At 41.3% G+C, this 21586-nt stretch overlaps 1 protein-coding gene across 1 annotated transcript in view; it reads left to right on the forward strand.

Moving 5' to 3' along the window:
• The window catches only part of CFAP47 (cilia and flagella associated protein 47), a 596979-nt gene that overhangs the window by 1084 nt on the left and 574309 nt on the right, over positions 1-21586 (forward strand). The window contains exons 2-7 of the mRNA XM_087871295.1: positions 304-455; positions 1607-1722; positions 4080-4218; positions 5363-5591; positions 9370-9521; positions 18792-18925. Coding sequence (XP_087727421.1) covers positions 304-455; positions 1607-1722; positions 4080-4218; positions 5363-5591; positions 9370-9521; positions 18792-18925 — 922 coding nt within the window. The remainder of the gene's footprint in view (positions 1-303; positions 456-1606; positions 1723-4079; positions 4219-5362; positions 5592-9369; positions 9522-18791; positions 18926-21586) is intronic.

Below are 21586 nucleotides of genomic sequence, written 5' to 3' on the forward strand. Positions count from 1 at the left end.
ATAGGCATGAATGAGATTACAGTCCTTTTAAAAAGCAGGTGACCTTCCTAATTGGTGGTACTTCTTTCATTTTTGTATGTTTCCTATGTTTATGATATAGTTTCACACTACCTCAGTATTTCCTCTTGCATTATTGTTTCCCGTATCTACATCACAATCTCTCTCTCTCCCTCCCTCCCTCCCTCCCTCCATCCAATAATATTTATTTGCATTATAATTTGCTCTATGGTGAAGCTGTATGGTGGTGAAGATCCTCAAGTTTAGATAACATTTCTAAAATTGAATGATTTCTTAATTTTGTAGTTCAAACTAATTGTGGAAAATCCAAAGAAACCTGTTGCTTCTGGCCTTTACATAACAGCTACTGTGGAATATCGTCCAGACAGTGAGGAAGACCTTCATGATAGGCTCCTCCTTCATGTAGAGAAAAAAGTAATTGAAATTCCTCTGATTGGGTATGACATTTCAATATAAAACACTACTGTTGATTAAATATTTGCATTTGCACAACACATTAAACCCCAACAAATGGCCAAAACTTTAGCTTAGTTTATTGTGATGATTAGTTTGTTTTAAAACAGGAAGTTTTAAAATAAAGTTTGTGGCTCTGCAAACCCCTAAAATAATGTTTTGTAACCTCCAACTAAACTTAATTATTTAATTAGAGTAGCATTGAGTAAGTAAAAAATATGCCACATTTAATAATTAAAAATTTAATCTATGTATTTCAGGGAGTCTCAATCTTTGTTATAATGAAGCAGCCCATTGGTTTTGCACTAATGTGGAGCAAAACCTGGAACAAATTCTTATTGTTCCTCCATTTTGGACTGTTCTTCCATCTGTGCAAGGCCAATCAGTTGGAAAAAACCATTAACCCTACTTATAAGTGCTTATGATTCCTAACATGCAGTTCCAGAAGTTCTTAGTTTAATGTACTTTGTTATGTGTGAAATATGGCAGTATTTTTTACACCAAATATTGTGAATTTATGTAATACTAAATTCATATACAGTGGTACTTTTGGTACTCATTGTTTATAGGAAGGCACGATGAGTAACAAAAACAAGTACCAAACAAATTTTTCCCATAAGGAGTAATATAGTGAGTCATAAGGCAGCCAACATTGGCAAGATCTAGCTTGTGCGTTGAGTACCAAACAAACTATGAATACTGGAGCAAAATTTTCACATCAAAATGCATTGAGTACCAAATTCAATGCATTTCAAAGCCATTGAGTACCAAGGTACCACTGTAATAGTACCAAAACTATGGTGATATTTCAGGTGTTAGTTGTGTACTAAATTATTATATTGAATAGAAATAGACAATAAGTATTAAAATATTTTGACATGAAAAGAGTTTCGAGCTAAATAAAATTGCAAATAATTAAATTAATAAAATAAATAATTGCAAATAAATAATTGCAAATTAATATGTTTTCATTGTGCTTACTACTTAAAAAAACATAGCAACATAAGTACTAAGTTAAGAAAGACAGTGCATCTGTTGAAAAAGTCTAAAATACTTTATTTCCCTTGAAATGTATTTAAAAATTAAATCAATAAAATGATGATATAAAATCAATAAAATGCACTTTTTTTTGCAGATTACGCCCATGTTGTTTCTTAGAAATTAAACCTGAAATAAATTTTGGAACAGTGATTGCGAACAGTAAAATAATACATGCAGTAACCAAAATTACAAACTATGGATCATCCCCAGGTAAATATTTTATGGAGTTTAGTATATTTAGCTAGCTGTATACTTAGATAAATCATAATAAAATTTATTTTTGGTTCAGCATGAAATATGAACCCGCCGAAGCAGAAACAAATGACAATATGGCATAGCTCAATGGCTGGAGCTTTCATGCAACATGGTAAATCATATTGTGCTTTGATTTAGGATATTAACTAGATTTGAATCGTGGCATACATTATGTTAAGACTGAGTGCTTTAATCAAAATATGAAAATGATTTATTTTACAATAGTGTATCTCAATCATCAATATATTATCAACACTTGAATCTGTTGTTTATCCCTGAGAATTTTTTTGTTTTGTATTTTTAGAGAAAATAAATTACTAGGTAAAGCAAATCTTGATACCTTATCAATATGAAATTGATTTATTTCTTAGACAGACAGACAGACAAACATTAAATAGGATGAAATTTTAGGTTGGAATATTAGAGAAGTAATTATTCTAACATTGCTAAATTACTGAAATTGTACTTTAGAAGTGAGGAAGTTTTTTACATTTTCCCCTCTTTTTTACATATGTGTTCCTGCACTCTCACTTTCTTTTTTCTCTTTGCACTTTTTGCTTTTTTGTTTTTTGTATTTTGCTTAATTTGTATTAGTTTTTTATCTTTGTATTTTAAAATTTCAATCATTATTGAAAATTATTTTTACTTATGCATGAATTATAAGTAGCTAATGCTAGGTAACTTACAGTTAAAAATAATAAAAATAGTAAAAACATGTTCAGAGGCACCATAGAACCTGATTATTTTTGTTAAAATGACAAAGCTAGTGTTGTGACAGCACAATTCCCTTTTTTGTTTGTACATGCAACTCACAATGGATGTACAAAACGGCTGGCACTTGAATTGTGATGGTATGATACTTGTTTGACATTGGTCGTTTTTCCTCCTATGAATGAAAATATTACATCATGCAAATGATATAAAATGATATACTTCCATAAGCAGTAATTTACAGTTAACTAGCATTCTCTGCCTTGAATGCTTATTGGAAAAGCAGTCTTCACTGCTGTCCAAAGTGTAAGCAGGGAGTGGGGTATTCCAGAATAAGAACAATATCAAGAAGTCTTGTTTCTGCATTTCTTTTCCTGTAATACCTTGTGAGGGGAATTTGAAGCTGCCATTACAAATAGAGGGGAAGAAATGGACAGGTTAAATGTCTGTAGAGATTCTCAGTCATCCAGGTCTTGGTTGTCCCAAAGGCGCTTTTTCAGGGGGCAACTGGACTTTCTTGTTTTTTTTTTCTTTGAAGACATTTAGCTTCACATCCAAGAAGCTTCTTCAGCTCTGACAAGATAGTGGGGAATGGAAGGATTTATATTCCTTGCAGATAGCTGATCATTTGCCACTATCCTGTCCCCACTATCCTGTCAGAGCTGAAGAAGCTTCTTGGATGAGAAGCGAAACGTATTCAAAAGAAAAAGCAAAGTCCAGTTGCCTCTTGAAAAAGCACATTTGGGACAGGCTTAAATGCTTAGTTTTCATATAAAGGTAAAACATAGCAATAGCACTTAGACTTATTTTTCTGCTCGATAGTGCTTTACAGCACTCTCTGAGCTATTTACATTGTCAGCATATTGCCCCTAACAATCTGGGTCCTCATTTTACTGACCTTGGAAGGATGGAAGGCTAAGTCAATCTTGAATTGGTCAGGATCAAACTCCTGACTATGGGCCGAGGTTGCCTACAATACTGCATTCTAACCACTGTGCCACCACAGTGCAGTGTATAATGATTAATGTATATCTCAACTCTCGAAACAACTCTAGCTCATTTGAACGTGCCAATATGATGTACCCAATAAACAGGATCTTTGAAAAAAGCCACAACCTCAGAGTCTTGAATTGATTGGGAACATTACTCAGAACTATGACTGTATAATTGTTAAATTTTTAATTCTTTCATTTCTATGGTTGTATCTACGATAGCAGATCTGCAGTTCTGCTTGATTGTGTGATTGCTTGGGTTTAACATTTATTGTTAGCTTTACCTCAGAGGAATGTATAAGTATACATTAACTGTAACTGCAGGAAGACTCTGCTTTTTATAAACTTAAAATGATGACTTTTCCAAAAACAATAATGAATGTGAACAATAAATAACAGGAAACAACTCATCATTGTTCATCCACATTATCATACAAATATGACTGAGGAGAAAGAGCTGAGAAAGAGAGAGAATCTTGATGAGATGATGCATCTTGATGATGTATCTTATGCTGTTATTCTTTATCATTGGAGGCAAAAGGATTAGTATTTAATTTTATGCATATTGACTAAAATGGTTTTGTTTTTATTTTATTTTTATATTTTAAGGTACATTTGACATAAAATATAGAGGAAGTGTTCCAATTATTATAGCACCAATCAGTGGTGTGATAGAACCAAAAACAATGAAATTAATAAAAGTAGAGATATGTACCGATGTGCCCAAAATACTTAATCAACTAGCCACGTAAGTGTAGTATATTTAAGTTGCAATGTTGTCTCTCTTAATTTACTTCTTGAATTAAATTTTATGATGCATATAAATAAATGGAAGCATATGCTTTATATTGTAGTATTCTTTGCCCTTTCACTGCATAGATATGTTTAACTACAGTATTTGTCAGTGAAATAAGTAAAAATATTGTCAGGGCAAAGTGCAGTCTGTGTAATAAGAACAATTTGACTGAATGATAGAACCTTTTTATTACATACTACCTCAATTTCCTATCTAAAGAATGGATGGATTGCTTAAATAAATTATATAACAGAGCTCAGTGCATTGTGCCGTGATGGTGAACCTATGGCATGGGTGCCACAGGTAGCACATGGAGCCATATCAGTGGGCATCAGTGGGACTGTGGGACTGTTGCCGTAGCTCAGCTCCAGCACGCATGCGTGCGCTGGCCAACTGATTTTTGGGCCTTCCGGTCCCACCAGAAGTTGAGAAATGGGCTGTTTCCAGCCTCCGGAGGGCCTCTGGGGTGGTGGTGGTGGTGGGGAAGGCCGTTTTTGCCCTCCCCAGGCTCCTAGAAAGCCCCTGAAGCCTGGGGAAGGTAAAAAACGGGCCTACCGGGCCCACCGTGCCATTGCGTGCTAAAAGCGGGGTGGGGGGACATGCACGCATGCACACGGGCAGGGCGCTTTGAATTATGGGTGTGGGCATGCACATGGGCAACCTCCCTGCGCTCCCCCCACTTTTGGCACATGATGGCAAAAAGCTAGTCATCACTGGCATTGGGTATCACAGTCTCAGATTGTTTAATTTTATTTAAATAGAAAGTTAAATTCCAATTCTTAGTAAAATCTAATTTGAAGCCTCATTTCAAAATCTTTCTTATATTGAAATTTGGTGTTTCCTTTATTATTCCAAATTGGGGATAATGAAGAATTAGTAAATTCTTCTAATATTATGTAATATTCAGAGCATTTACTATTCTGATAAGAAGCATTGCATGTTACAAATAGGCAACTGTTATAAGTTTCAGGCGTCTGTGTCTGTGTGTGTGAAATATGTTAATAATATATTAAATTCCAAATGATTTAATGTGACATTATTAACCCATGATTGTCCTGAAGCCCAAAATTCCTTTTTAATCTCTTGTTATCCAAAGTGTGGAGTTGCAGGGAGTGCCCACTGCTGAGATAAAGATCAAAGCCAATATTGTGGAACAAGTTCTTGAGGTTTTAGGTGTGCCTCACTCAAATACTATCCAGTGTGTTAATTTTGGATGTGTCTACTTTGGAACCTCCAAGATGGAGGAAGTTATTCTTCACAATAAAAGCCCAGAGCCTATGGATTGGGTGGCAGTCTTGATGGATAATGCTATTGGTGGAGAGATGGTAAGGAAACTCTTGATTTTAGTCCTGCTTTTAAACACCTATCTCTTTTTCAGAAGAATTCCATTTCCTCTTAGAAGCTATCAAAGGAAAAGTAAAATTTGTTACTGTTTTACATTTTGGCTACTATTTGTATATAAATGAGAATTCCTATTATTCTTGCACTTGATAATATGAAAAGGTACAAGTAAACTATAGGGCAGATTTGGGCTTATTGTATTTTTAAACACAGTTCGTATAAGCATTCAAAAGCCATTTCAAAAGGCAGATTTAAATTATATTCTAGTAATGTCCACAAATTTACTTCTGACCTCTCTCACAAATAAGTGAAAGGTAAGAACATGGGACCATATGTTAAAGTAGAATTAAAACGATCCCATTGCTTTGATATTATATGACTTTATTATTTACCCTTAAGGTGTCATGCGAAAGTTGTAGGAATCTTATACACCAGATGAATGTTGTAGTAGTTTTGGGATTTCTGAAGTGCATGGACATTTACATGCCTGTCATATTAATGGACATTTGTTGATGAATAATAATTGTTAAAATTTATTACTTTTAAAATAATACGTTATGCTAGCCATGTTTTAAAGCAAGGGTTTCAAACTCAATTTCATTGAGGACTGGATCAGCATTGTGGTTGTCCTCCCGGGGACTCGGGGGTGGAGGAGGGGCATGGCCAGGGTGGTCATGGCTGACTGGGTATGGCCTGGGGGCGTAGCAGGCTTGACATCACTCACATGGGTGGTGCCTGTGGGGGCTGGGCGGGGTTGTGGAGGGAATCCAGGGGTCTCCAGTGGGTGGGATGGTGGGCAGGAGACTCATCCCGCAGGATGAGATTAGGTGAGGCAGGGGGCGGGGCAGCTAAAGCCAGAAACCATTGGCCACTGCGTGCCCACCACCCTTTGTGTGCGGAGGGATGGTTTACGGCTATAGTCGTAGCCTGCCAGCCCCTCAGCTGGCCCATGCTGTGGCTCTGGAGCCCGCTGCCACCACTGGCCTGGCTGTCAAAGCAGCAGGGGGAGGCGGGGCGAGAAATGAGATGCGGACTGCTGGACGTGCTTATTCCATCCCACTATCTGTTTTGGCTTGTGGTTGGAGAGCAGGTCGCAGCTGATCATCTTCTCAGCCCCTTCACGGGTCTTGCCCTTGGCCTGTGCATGGAGCATGTTCCCCTTGCACACCCGATGCACTTCGGTCTTGCTGCGGGCTGCTGCAGCGGCCCACAGCAGTGCCGAGGTGCATCGGGTGCGTGAGAGCAGTGCTTCACCAGCAGGCCCGCAGGAAGCAGGAGAGGAAGCAGTGCTACCCTGCATGCTATCAGACTCAACAAGCAGCGTGTGGCTGGGCTTCCCAGAAGCGCAGTGGGTGGCGGGGTAGGAAGCGGCACCTGTCCCAAGGCTGGAGGAAGAGAGCCTTTCTGCCAGAAGTGGCCTTTGAGCCCCGGGCACCGGTTTGGAAAGCGTTCTGCTGACGCACCCAGCTACCCCTGAGCCACCCTGGCATTTACTGGGCACCCCGGAGGACGAGGGATTCGGTGCCCAGAGCTCCAGTTGGCAGCTCCTCTCACCTCAGACTTGCCCTCCCAGGCCTCTCACAACAGTGCTTGAAGTGGCCATGCCACGCCTTCTGGGAATGCCGTCTGAGCAGGGAATTTGCCTGCAACCCTCCACTCAGAATGGAGATGCAGTGGGAGGCTGCAAGATAGAAGGCTGCCTTCAGCAGGGCCGCTTCAGTCCAGGGAAGGGGCTGCACCCTCAGGGGTTTTCTCTGAAGGAGCTGCATTGGCCAGGCAGTGTCCTGAAAGTGCTCTGGAGTCACTGCATCGCGGGGAAAGGCAGGGCAAGGCTCGGCTCTCCTGCTGAGCAGCCCTGGTGAAGGGGGCACATCGGGGGTCTCTACCTCTTACAGCTCCTGGGTGGCAACTCTGCCACTACTCAGCAGACTTGCCCAGCCCGAAGGAGGTGAAGCGGCCAGCTAGAAGGGCTGAGTAGAGGTGGCACGCCCAGGCCCAGCAGGCAAAAGATGGCCACCATGAGTGGGGAAAGCCAGATCCCCATCGGCGGCATGGCTGCCCAGGCCCAGTAGAGATGGAGGGAAGTATGCAATCCCAGCTGGGCCTGGAGGGGCCATGATGCTGCTGGGGATCCAGCTTTCCCTGCTCACGGTGGCCATCTTTTGCCTGCTGGGCCTGGATGTGCTCTGTCACCTCTACTTGGACTTTCTAACAGGCCGCTTTGCCTTCTTCATGCTGGGTAGGCCTGGTGCTCTGGGTGATGGTGTCAGCAGCCTAATGGACTTGTGTGAACTGCTGGCAGCCTTGGTGGTTGCAGAGGCCTACAGCAATGCCAAGGTGCATCGGGTGCATGAGGGAAGCACACTCCATGTGCGGGCCAAGGGCAAGATCTGCGAGGAGGCCGAGGAGATGACCAGCAGCGACCTGCTCTCCAATCACAAGCAAAAACAGATGGGACAGAGTAGGTGGACTGATGGTGTCTGGCAGCAGCCGCCCCACCCCCTGCCTTGTCTCGGCCTGCAGCGGTGGCAGTAGCCAGAGGCAGAGGCACGGGAGAGGCATGTGGTCCAGTCTGCTGGATGCGCCAGGCTGCCGCCTGCCTGTTCCAACCATGTGGGATGGAGCAGGCGTGTCCGGTGGTCCCCATCACATGCCTTCCCCCGACTCTGCCTGCTACAGGTGCTGGTGCCCTCACTGCCATGCCTGTTTCTTGAAGGACCCGCTGTGGAGGCCCTGCTTCAGGACAGCTCCGCTCCCGCGCGCATGCACACACGCACGCATGCACACACTCCTGAAACGCTGGAGACCTGGTGGCATCCACGTCGAGATGGGGTGGGCTGGGCGAGGTGACGCTGGCCCAACACATCCTGTGCGCACAAGCCTGGTCCACACCATCCTGGCAGGCACACACATGCCCGCTACCTCCTGTGTGCATGTGTGCCTCCCCAGATGGCGTTCTGACCTAGACTTCCCAAGAGCATGAAGCAGACTCCTTGTCCCGACAAAAAAACCCTTTTATTAAGTTACTGTGAATTCCTCTCATTCACATCCAGCAAAGTCTTTCAAGGGAGAATTTACAGTCACAGACCTTAGCTGGCCTGGAGAGCCAGGCCGATATCTTCAAAATTTGGCAAGAAATATCTGAGAGTCATGAACCAACTAAGCGAACTAATTGTCTCCTGTAAACTCCACTCCCCTTTCGCTCCTCTTTATTGCCTATGGTAGGGGCCATTCACCGTCCACCTGTGGCTTTACTCCTGAGTCGACCCTTGTTCCTTAGTTGTTCCCTTCACCTGGCAGCTCTGTGCGAACAGGCTCCAGCTGTTCTTCGGCCCCATTGATATATGACTCCAAAGGCAGCTGACAACTGTCAGACGGCCCTGCCCCCATCTCTGCCTCCAACACAGAGTCTTCCCCAGACTCCAGGACTGGCCCATGTTCCTCCCCAATTTCCTCACTGTCTGAGTCTGCCACCAACTCCGCTGACGGGCCACAATAGGCATGGGCCGGGCTGAAGCTACACGGGCCAGCCCCTTAGTTTCCATGATGGCCGTGCAACTGGATCTGATCACATTGGTCCACAGACCTTGAGTTTGACACCCCTGTTTTAAAGGAAAGGTTAATGGGTTTAGACTTAGTGGCAAGTTTTGTTCACATTTTTATAACTCTTTTCTGTAAATTTATTGACCTTATATATGAAACATCCATGTAAATACATGGAGTAATTAATTTTTAGCATATTCATTTTATGTTTTCTTAAAGGGCACAGATATTAAACAGAGTTCAAATGCTGCTTTGAAAGATTATCCTGGAAATCAAGGAACAGATGTTTCAACTCTAATTACTTGCATTCCTAATGAAGGAACACTACAACCTTATCAGAAGACTGTGGTTTTTATTTCTTTTAGTCCAAAGTAAGTGGTTTTATAAACTGCACAATGAACACAATGAAAATGATAAAAGTTGTATGTATATGTGTGTGTACATGTATGTATATGTGTATACATACAAAACTCAAGTATGTATATTCCTAATTCCATAAAACAATTTATTTTCTTCATTGTAGCAATAATCTGTATCTATTGTATTATAATTAGCCTATTTGGTTGTCAGCCCTACAATGTAGAACATACTAAAATATAAATTCCATAGAAGCTTAAAACTACTCTTATTAAGATGGACTATAGTAATACAATTTTCCAAATTTAATTATGCTTTCTCTGTCATATACCCATGTGAATGGGAGTGGGGTTACAGTTAGTCTGCGAAACATTTACATATACCTTCTTGTTTTGGATTTAAGCAATGTTCACCTCATTGCTTTGTTAAGAGATCTCTTCTTTCTGTGAAGATCATCTACCTTACTCTCTATACTAGGTGAAATGCTTTAATGCAGGGGTGTTGTTAAGGATATTGTTGTTGTGTTACCAACCAGCAGAGTGTAGAGCACAGAGAAACGTTGCTGAGAGCAATGAATAAGAGATGTGCAAACTGGTTTATCAAAAGTTTACTTTATAGTGAAAAAACAATCTCATAGTCTTTAAATCAGTCCAAGTCTTTGCCAGTTAAATCAGTCCAGTGATACAAAATCTTCTTACCACACAAACAGTAGTTGGTTAGAATAACAAATTCACTCTGGTAACAAACCATGATGGTAGCAGATCCATCCAACGATGATAGGTAGCTTATCATCAACTGAATACTTTACAGAACCTTTCTTAAATACGTTCACAACTAATTACAGCATGACTCAGCATTACAATGCATCAGCAGGAAAACGTTAAAGTCATACAATACATATTCATATTAAAGTCACAGAACACATATATTGCCTGGACAACTTGTTAGGCTCAAACCATATCCTAACATCCTCCGCTTTGGACAGGACAATATATACAGTCTAGATTCTCAATCCATAGCTTTCACAACACGTTTTGGTAAAATTATCAGCAATATTGTCTTCCGACATACAATATTCCAACTTAACCATGTTGCTTTGGATACACTGACGAACATTTAGATACCGAATGTCAGTATACTTAGATCTAGTTTTAACTGCTAAATTTGTTGCCATTTTTATAGCAGCTTGGTTGTCCTCATGTATTACAATTGGATAATCCATCTTTAAATCAATATCCATCATTAGTTGTTTGTAATAAATCAGATCAGTACAAACTAGTGATAAACATGAGAATTCTGCCTCCATAGTAGATAAAGTAGAATTGATTTCCAGCCAATCAAACAATTGTCTAACATGATAGCTATATATACCCGATGTGGATTTTCTGGTGGTCAAATCAGTAGCAAAACTGGCATCAGCATATGCGCTCAATACTAAATCATTGTTAGATGCATAATGCATCGTCATTTTCAGATATCTTAATATACGCTTTGCAGCCTGCCAATGCCTATCAGTTGGCTCTACATTATATCTCGCTAATTGGTTTACTCCAAATGAAATATCAGGTCTCGACCAATTGCTTATATAAGATAAGACTACCTATAAGAGACTGGTAGATCTCCTTACTAAATTTAGGACTTTGGATTTCTCCTTGTTGAAAATCCTGTGCCATAGGCGTTTTAGCTGGCTTACATAGCTCCATGCCATAACGTTTCAACATTTGGCTTATTTTGCTAGATTGAGATATTTTATAACCTCTAGCTGTTTGATTGATATCTAGACCCAAATAATGCCTAATATTTCCTAAATTTCTGATTTTAAATTTGGTTTGTAACTCTTTAACAATATCTATGGCTTCCTTGTCAGTTTTAGTTATTATGGCTATATCATCTGTAAAGAATAACAAAAATGATATTAACCCATTATTTTCTCTTTTAAAGAGACACTTAACCGCTACACCTCCATGAAAACCGATCTTATTTAGCTCCTTAATTATACATTGGTTCCACTCAAACCCTGATTGTCTCAAACCATAAAGGCTTTTATTTAACTTCCAACAATCAGTGTGGTTTTGTGTTTCAACTCCTAAAGGCTTCCTCATATAGGTGTGTCTCAATGGAGCATGCAAGTATGCTGTCTCTACATCTATATGGTTAATACTATATTTATACTTAGCTGCCGACACTAGCATTGTTCTTAAAGTACTAGCACGTAAACTAGGAGCAAAAACCTCATCGAAATCTTTTTCAGTCTGAGAAAAACCTTGAGCTATAAGGCGAGCTTTATGGGTTACTGTCCCATCTATGCTTTTCTTAATTTTGTAAACCCATCTACAACCTATTAATTTTTCACCAGGTGGCAATTTCACAGTTTCGTAAACACCTAACTTAGTTAAAGAATTAATTTCCTTACTCATTGTCTCCTTCCAAGCATTCTGCTCCTTTTCAGGATAAAGCTTGATATCCTCATAACTTGAAGGTTCTATGTTAACCTGGCAAACTACGGTTGCTTTATAACGATCAGGTGGATGCCTTTCCCTAGTAGATCTCCTAGGTAATACAGGACTTTCAGCAGATGGTTCATCTGACTCCTCCCCTAAAACTACCTCCTCTAAACCTACTTCCTGTTCTTCATCCTTGATAGAGGGTTCTACAACATCTAAATCCTCAGGAATATCATCAGGAATATGATGCTCTATACTAACAGTATTATTATCATGTCTATAATCTGCACGCTCTAGTTTATCCCATCCTTCGTGCTCTAGAAATTTAGCACTTGCACTACAGTAAACACTAGTAGTTCCCTGTGCCCAAAATCTAAAAGACCTATGATTTGATTCATAGCCAACGAAAAACATTTTTCTGGCTCTCTGTTGATCCTTTCTCCTTAAACTAGATGGAATATGTACCCAAGCTGGAGCTCCAAATGTATGTAAGTAACTAAGATTTGGTTTCCTCCCATGCTATAAGGTGAATGGTATTTCACCTGTAGAGGAATGAACCACGTTGTTTAACACATGGTTAGCACACATAACAGCCTCACCCCATAAATTTTCAGGCAAACTAGAATCTGCCAACATAGTTCTAGTCATGGCTTGTAATGTTTGACCTCTTCTCTCGATATACGAATTGTGTTCTGGTCTGTACGGAGCAGACCATTTATGCTGGATCCCTGCATCCTGCAAAAAATTTTTCAACCTTTGGTTGGTAAATTCTGTACCATTATCAGTCACTAAGCATTTAACCTTAAATTTCTGTTTCCTTTCCACAAAACGCAGGCAGTTGTTAAGATGCTGGAATGTTTCACTTTTTGTTTTCATAAGATAACAGAATCCGTATCTTGAATAATGGTCTACTATGCTCAGAATATAGCAGGCACCTCCTATGCTGGGTTTTTTGGGTCCAATTGGGTCTACAAACACTACCTCTAATGGCTTTTTGGTTTTAAAACCATTAACACGGTTTGCTGGTGTTACCCTATTTTTTTTGCTGACTACAGGCATTGCAATTCAGATATTTACTACATGCTTGTAGTTTTATCCCTTCAGATAACTGAACTGTTTCCTTTAATGTTCTGAAATTTAAATGCCCAAGTCTCCGGTGTAACAGATGAATACATTCATCATGTGGTTTAACATTCTTATAAACAGACTTAGACTTAGCCACCAATACTGGGTTATCCCTTAAAATAAATAAATCATTTTCTAAACTTGCAGTAACAACCTTGCCATCTTTCTCAATAAAACACTTATCATTTTTAAATGTTACTGTAAACCCAAATTGCAATAATGATTTAACAGATAATAAATTGAATTTTAACCCAGGAATATATAACATAGGCAATGGTTCATTACTAAATCATTACTACCTCAAGAAGCCATCCCTGGATCCGGCTGTTTTGGCTAACTATCGTCCAGTCTCCAACCTTTGCTTTATTGCGAAGGTTGTTGAGAGTGTGGTGCCCGACAGCTTCCCCAGTACCTGGATGAAGCTGTCTATCTGGATCCGCTCCAGTCCGGCTTCAGACCTGGGTACAGCACGGAAACGGCATTGGTCGTGTTGGTGGATGATCTCTGGAGGGCCCGGGATAGGGGTTATTCCTCTATCCTGGTCCTATTAGACCTCTCAGCGGCTTTTGATACCATCGACCATGGTATCATGTTGCGCCGGCTGGAGGGACTGGGAGTGGGGGGCACCGTTTTGCGGTGGTTCTCCTATCTCTCCGACCGGTCGCAATCCGTGTTGACGGGGGCAGCGGTCGACCCCAAGGCGCCTTGTTTGTGGGGTGCCTCAAGGGTCGGTCCTCTCGCCCCTCCTGTTCAACATTTATGTGAAGCCGCTGGGTGAGATCATCCGTGGTTTTGGGGTGGAGTTCCATCAGTACGCTGATGATACTCAGCTGTACATTTCCACCCCAGACCATCCCAATGATGCCTTGGAAGTGATGTCCCAGTGCCTGGAGGCCGTGCGGGTCTGGATGGGGAGAAACAGGCTTCGACTCAACCCTTCCAAGACCGAGTGGCTGTGGCTGCCGGCGTCCCGGTATAGCCAGCTGACGCCATCGCTGGTTATTGGGGGTGAATCATTGGCCCCCACGGAGAGGGCCCGCAACTTGGGTGTCCTCCTGGATGCACGGCTGTCTTTAGAAGGGCATATGACGGCCGTGGCCAGGGGGGCTTTTTGTCAGGTTCGCCTGATACGCCAGTTGCGCCCCTTTCTGGACCGGAACTCCCTACGCACGGTCACTCAAGCACTCGTCACCTCTCGTCTGGACTATTGTAACGCTCTCTACATGGGGCTCCCCTTGGGGTACACCCGGAGGCTCCAACTGGTGCAGAATGCGGCCGCGCAGGGGATTATGGGAGCGACGGGGCGCTCCCATGTGACTCCTCTCCTGCGTGAGCTGCATTGGCTTCCGGTGGACTTCCAGGTGTGCTTCAAGGTGTTGGTGATCACCTTTAAAGCGCTCCATGGCTTAGGGCCAGGGTACTTACGGGACCGCCTTCTGCCACCAATAGCCTCCCACCGGCTGGTTCGCTCCCACAGAGAGGGCCTCCTCAGGGTGTCGTCGGCCAGACAATGCCGGCTGGCGACCCCCAGGAGGAGAGCCTTCTCTGTGGTGGCACCTACCCTATGGAACAATCTACCCCCAGAGATACGAGTGATCTCCGACCTCCAGACTTTTCATCGGGCCCTAAAAACTTATTTTTTCAGTTAGCCGGTCTGTCTTGATTTTAGGGTTAGTTTTAAAATTTTAATATTGATTTTAAATTGACAAGTTTTAAATTACGGGCCAAATTTATAAATTATTTTAACTCTATTTTTAACTGTAATGTTATGTATAGATGTTTTTATTTTGGCTGTTCACCGCCCTGAGTCCGAAAGGAGAAGAGCGGTATAGAAATTTGAATAATAAATAAATAAATAAATAAATGACCAACGAGCAACACCCTCTCCAGCTACTTTAACCTTCCAGCCATTTGCTAGTTTAACATGTTGGTTACTCTTCTCCATTTTAACAAAAAATTTTCTATTTCTAGAAATAGATTGAGAAGCACCACTGTCAACAACCCAACAATCCTGGTTAACATCAGTAGTTGAACTTGATATAGCTAAATTACAATCCTTGGGTCTAGTATTGTTCCTAACAGACATTTTCTTATTGTTACAATACTTAGCTATATGCCCTTTAGCCCCACAAGCAAAACAATGTTTTACAAAATAGGCAGTTGAATACATTTTTTCTTCTTTTGGTTGTTGCACTCTCAACTGATCCCTTTCTTGTCTTCTTTTGGATTCTTCCAATAACCTACCGGTTATGCCAGCCAATGTCAGTTCATCTCTGGACAAAACCTCTAATGAAGAAACATAGTCGTCATAACTATTGTCCAAAGAAGAAAGAATTATATAAACTTGTTATAGTTCTGAGAAAACAAGTTCCTTTTCATGCAGCTCCTGGAAAATTCTGGTCATGGATTCCAAATGAGTCATCATATCTCCACCTTTAAGAAGATGTTGTTTAAATAATCTCCGTGTGAGATAAATATGAGCACCCACAGAGTCACGAACATATAGTCTCTTTAACTTGGTCCAACACCTAGCAGCAGACTCTTTGCCACAAATATGGACAAGCTACTGGTCACCCAGTGTTAGTCCAATAATGCAAAGAGCTCGTTCATTGTCTCTGTTAAACTTGGCTAATATCTTCGCATCTTCCTCATCAGCAGGATTCCATGCTGTTACATCCGGTGGATTATTTACTATGTCCCACAGTCCTTCTCTACGCAAAAGTAGATTACATTTTGTAGACCAGGATACATAGTTTGTTCCATCCAGCCGGGTTATCATGGAAAAATTTGCTGCTTGTTCTAGTGCCATCGTCACTTGGATTGTATATCACAAACACAGTTTGTACTATTCACATTAACTCTCAGTTTAGTTCTTAACAATCCTAGTTAGTTCTGGTTGGCTCTGGACCCATAATCAATGTTAAGGATGTTGTTGTGTTACCAGCCAGCAGAGTGTAGAGCACAGAGAAACGTTGCTGAGAGCAATGAATAAGAGATGTGCAAACTGGTTTATCAAAAGTTTACGTTATAGTGAAAAAACAATCTCATAGTCTTTAAATCAGTCCAAGTCTTTGCCAGTTAAATCAGTCCAGTGATACAAAATCTTCTTACCACGCAAACAGTAGTTGGTTAGAATAACAAACTCACTCTGGTAACAAACCACGATGGTAGCAGATCCATCCAACGATGATAGCACAATGGTTGCAACTCCACACACTATGGTAGCTTATCATCAACTGAATACTTTACAGTACCTTTCTTAAATATGTTCACAACTAATTACAGCATGACTTAGCATTACAATGAATCAGCAGGAAAACGTTAAAGTCATACAATACATATTCATATTAAAGTCACAGAACACATATATTGCCTGGACAACTTGTAGGCTCAAACCATATCCTAACAGGTGTCACACTCAATTTCATTGAGAGCCACATCAGGGTTGTGTTTGACCTCAGAGGTCCGGGCCAGGGCATGCCCAGGAGGTGCCATGGTGGGTGTGGCATGGGACTTGTGGGGGGCACTGGTGGTCAAGTGCTAAGGCAGGACTTCCGTGAGACCCTCCCTCACTCTCATTATACAGGTAATCCTCAAGTTACAAATGTAATAGAGTCTGCCAATTACATTCGTAGCCCAAGGAGTCATTTGATTGAATCATGTTAAATGAACGTGATCACTCCCTGCTTTTCCCAATGCATTTGTTAATTGAATGCACATGAGGTATCTCAGAGTGGGGAAGAGCATGTGGGGCCTAGTGCTGCAGCAGGCCATCCAAGGCCTCCCCCACTCCACTGAGATATCTCATGCTCCCCTGGGATCCCCACAATTGCTTCCCCCCACCCCCATCCTCCACAGACTGGGCCTGCTTTGCTAGCATCCCAGATTCCACGTACTCCTCCTCACCCCATTTCCCATGGATTATTTACTTTTTGAAGCTCTCCAGAACTCCAGAAGAGGTTGACCCACTGGCAGAGAAGCGTTTTATACAGATTATGGCAAAGCTGTAAGAACATGAAATCTAAGAAAAACATTTTCACCAGCTTCTGAGTAAAAGACTTCGGCTGGGGCCATGTGAACTGGGCCAGAGCAGCCTCCTGCTTCAGGGATTGAGGCAGCAGCAGCAGCCAATCAACGAGGAGGTTGCTTCCTTTGTCTCATCGGGCTGAACTGGAAGCCCCTTGTTGATTGGTTGCCACGCCCCAATCCCTGAAGCTTTGAACTAGCCAGTCAGAAGCAAGTAGGAGGCTGCTTGTCACTGGCCAGACTGGGCCCAAGTTAAACGTGCAGGCCCTCATGGCAGAGAAACCGGACTTTTATTCAGCTGTGGAAAGTTGTTTTCCTTACATCTCACCTCTTACAGCTTCCCGGGCTTCTGAATAAAAGACTTTGGGTTCTCTGCCACATGGGCCAGTCTCTTCTGGAGCTCTTCGAAAAGTAAGTACAGTAAAGCTATGGAAAACGGGGTGGGGAAGACTGGATCCGACCCATGGAGACTCCATTTTGGCCTGTAGCAGGCCCAGGGAGGCCTCCAGAGGCTCCGTTTCAGCCTGTAACAGGCCTGGAGTGTCCTCTGGAGGCTCCATTTCGGCCAAAAACAGGCCACCGGGGTGGGGGGCAAGCAGAGGCACCACGGACCAGTCTTTTGCTATTTCCAGGACAGCCCTCAGGCCAGATCTAAGCACCCCGGGCCTTGAGTTTGACACCCCTGCTTTAATGAATTCCATTTTCAAGAGGCAGTGAGGCAGAGGTGGGTTTCAGCAGGTTCTGACCAGTTCTGGAGAACTGGTAGTGGAAATTTTGAGTAGTTCGGAGAACCGGTAGTAAAAATTCTGACTGGCCCCACCCCTATCTATTCTCTGCCTCCTGAGTCCCAGCTGATTGGGAAGAAATGGGGATTTTGCAGTAACCTTCCCCTGGATTGGGGAGGGAATGGAGATTTTACAGTATCCTTCCCCTGGAATGGGGAGGGAATGGAGATTTTACAGTATCCTTCCCCTGCCACACCCACCAAGCCACACCCACCAACCCATGCCATGTCCACCAAGCCACACCGACAGAACTGGTAGTAAAAAAATTTGAAACCCACCACTGCAGTGAGGAATATGTACATTATTCTTTTTATTCTTTAAGTAATAGTGGGAAAATAAGGTATCATTTGTTTTCATTACTAATTAAGGTGAGAGTTTTTTAGAACAAAATGGTGCTACTTAAGATGATAGCACTTATTGTTAAAGGATTATTGAACTATGCAAGCTCAAGGATTGTATAGTAGAGACTAGTATCATTAGGCAATACAGCATCAGAAATTATAAAAAGGGGTGGAAATGCCACATACTGTATATGCATGTGTTCAATCATTTGGAAGTTGGTAAGTTGAAATCTTAATATCAAAGTAATGTCATTGTCAAAGATGTCAAGAAAGTTTTGAAATATTCATTAGCCTGAATAGCGAATAAGATAATCTAACGTAAGTACTACAGGTGGCCTTATGATTAACAAATGAGAATATTTATTATGGAAAGATCTGTTGAAATTACATAAAACATTTCAATTCTAACATACTTTGATTTTGGATTAGTTAAATTTACAGCTGGTGCTTCATTAAAATTATGGTATCCGATGCCCTTTTTTTCTGCTATATAGTTCGATATCAGCAGTTAGAAATCAGTAATCTGAATGATAGAAATGTAAGTGTAATTTTGAATTTTCCAGGCAGCTGCAAATTGATAGGGACTTTGACAGAACACAGTCACGAAAAGATTATGCTGTCTTTTTGAAATTTGAAGTTGTAGGAAGCAAAGATGATTTCTTACACACAATGCTTGGTGCTGAAATACCCATCCAAGGTATAGTATTGGTAAATAATGAATTAAGTGTAAAATAAATGTATTTTCTAGGAAAAGTAATGAGATCAATATATGTATTGTTAAAAAAAACATAAAAATTTCTTGATAAGCATCTACTAAGAACACTTTCCTCTCTTTAATTAATGTTGTTTATAGATAAATATTTTTTGAAGTTTGAAATGCTCTAATACTGATCTCATGGAATTATTTATATATTTAATTAGATAACAATTATAACCATAATATTGATCATGATTATTGTATTCTGTGGAATTTCTTGAAAGTACTGTATTTTTCGGACTATAAGACGTTCCTGACTATAAGACATACCTAAATTTAGAAGAGGAAAACAACAACAACAAAAGTTTTTGGCCTCTGCGTGCCCAATTTTCAGGCCCTTTTTCTGCTGGTTTTTGGGCTTTTTTTCTCCCAGTTTTTAAGGCTTTTTTGGCCCATTTTTGAGGCTTTTTGGACCATTTTTGGCCTGTTTTTTGGCCTGTTTTTAAGGCTTTTTTGACCCATTTTTGAGGCTTTTTTGGGCTCATTTTTTGGCTTTTTGACCTGTTTTTGAGGCTTTTTTCTGCCTGTTTTCAAGGCTTTTTTCAACCTGTTTTTTCCGGAAAAATGGACTGAAAAAAGCCTCAAAAACGGGCCCAAAAAGCCTCAAAATCAGGCCAAAAAAAGGCATGAAAAAGGCTGAAAAAAGGCCCGAAAATGGAGCATGCGGAGGCCCAAAAACGGCCGGCAGGTGGGTGAGGCTTCGGCAATATTCGGTCTATAAGACACACAGACCCCCTTTTGGAAGACAAAAAAGTGCATCTTATAGTCCGAAAAATACAGTACTTTAATTCATATGCACAAACTAACATTTCTGATCAGTTATGCAGCTTTTGAGCGGCCTCTATTTTGCTAGCCTTTCTGAATTATAAATTCTGCTTGTAGATGGGACTGCCAAACATCACAGTTTAGGCTTTCAGATACTGTTGAATGTTATGATGAACATTTCCACTAGAATAAATTTGAAAATACATTATAACAATAGAGTATATGTAGTTTAAGATTGTTTGAAACTATAGGTTGTAAATAAATTGTTATAGGATACTGAGAATCTTGTATGTTTGGAAATCATGGTTATTTGATACTGCTTAATTCTAGAATATACATCTTTATGTATTCTTCATGACAAGAGTCAGACATATTATATTGACCATTATTTCATGCCAATTTTATCCAGGAAACTCATTAAGTCAAAGCATTCATGAGCTATGTATTGGTTTATGCAACCTGATTACTTGTTTTAATGAGTAAACATATCAACATAGGTAATTTAATGTTACAACTGAATTTAGAAATATTGATTATTTACCCAAATAAAATAGATTTGTTAAGTGATTTTAAGCTAGAAATTTTTTTGGAAGACTCCTGGCTTGTTTTAATATAGCTAACTGTAACTCCATTTTCAGACATCACACTAAGCTAATCATCCTAGTTTCTGTTTTTGTTTCTTATGCCCAAAGATACAAATGATGAATGATTATGGCTCTCTTTTTTGCTTTGATGAGTTCTTAAATACTTACAGAAAGATCCCATTTCATGCTTTGCAGAGGATGCTAGACATTAATATAAACAAATGACATAACAATTTCCTTATTATCTATAGTCAAGATTAATCTGACAGGGTAGACTGAGGTACTGCTAGTCCATCCACTCCCAACTCTCGCCTCTCCTTCATTTAATTATTTCTGTTAGTCTAGTAGGATTAAAAAGTCACTTACATTTGATGTATTTAATAATCCTGGGCTTTGTTTTAGGAGTTTTCACTTAAGGCAGCAACGGCATAGCTTTACCATTTGAGTGCAACTATTCGTTTTCAAGAATGCTTTATTATTTATGTGAACAGTTCTTTCGAGAACAGATTTTTGTTGTTACTGTGTTTCCCTGAAAATAAGATCCAGTCTTATATTTTTGGGGCTCCAAAATAAGCATTAGGGCTTATTTTCGGGGAAACATGATATCAGGGTAATTACCTGGCTGGATACCCTGCCCCTGGCATATGCAAAAGAGGCGGGGGGACTGATGGTATATGGCAGCAACTGCAGCCTGCTGGTCCCTTGGTCGGCGCACTCTGGGGCTGCGCAGCGCAGGTGAGTTGATTCCCTGTCCAAGCAGCAGATGGAGGCAGAGTCGTGGGGGGAGGCAGGTGATCCAGACGCACCATGGGGACGCGGGAAAGCTGAGAATCAAAGGGCCAGAGCAGGCGGCTGGTTGTGGGAAACTCATTTTCGTGCAGCAGTAATGGCAGCAGATGGAGGCAGAGGCGCTGGGTGGAAGACAGGTGATACCGATGTACAATGCGGGTAGCAGGCAAGCTGAGAGACACGAAGACAGGCCTTCTGCGGCCCCTCGCTGCAACCCACCGACTCTTGGCTTGCCCACGGCCCACGTCCAGATTGAGAGCTTCCCCCCCACCTCTGCCTCTGCCTGCTGCTTAGACAGGTAATCAATTCACCTGTGCTTTACACGAAGCGGCTGCTGCCGGACACCGTTGGCCTGCGCGCACTCACTGCCTCCTGTGCTGGCCATGCACATTCCCTTCACTGGGGCTTATTTTTTGGGTAGAGCTTATTTTCGGGGAAGCATGGTATTAGCTTCTATTTAAAA

This window comes from Pantherophis guttatus, chromosome 5, assembly GCF_059756535.1.
Source record: "Pantherophis guttatus breed Tessera chromosome 5, ASM5975653v1, whole genome shotgun sequence".
Lineage (NCBI taxonomy): Eukaryota > Metazoa > Chordata > Lepidosauria > Squamata > Colubridae > Pantherophis > Pantherophis guttatus.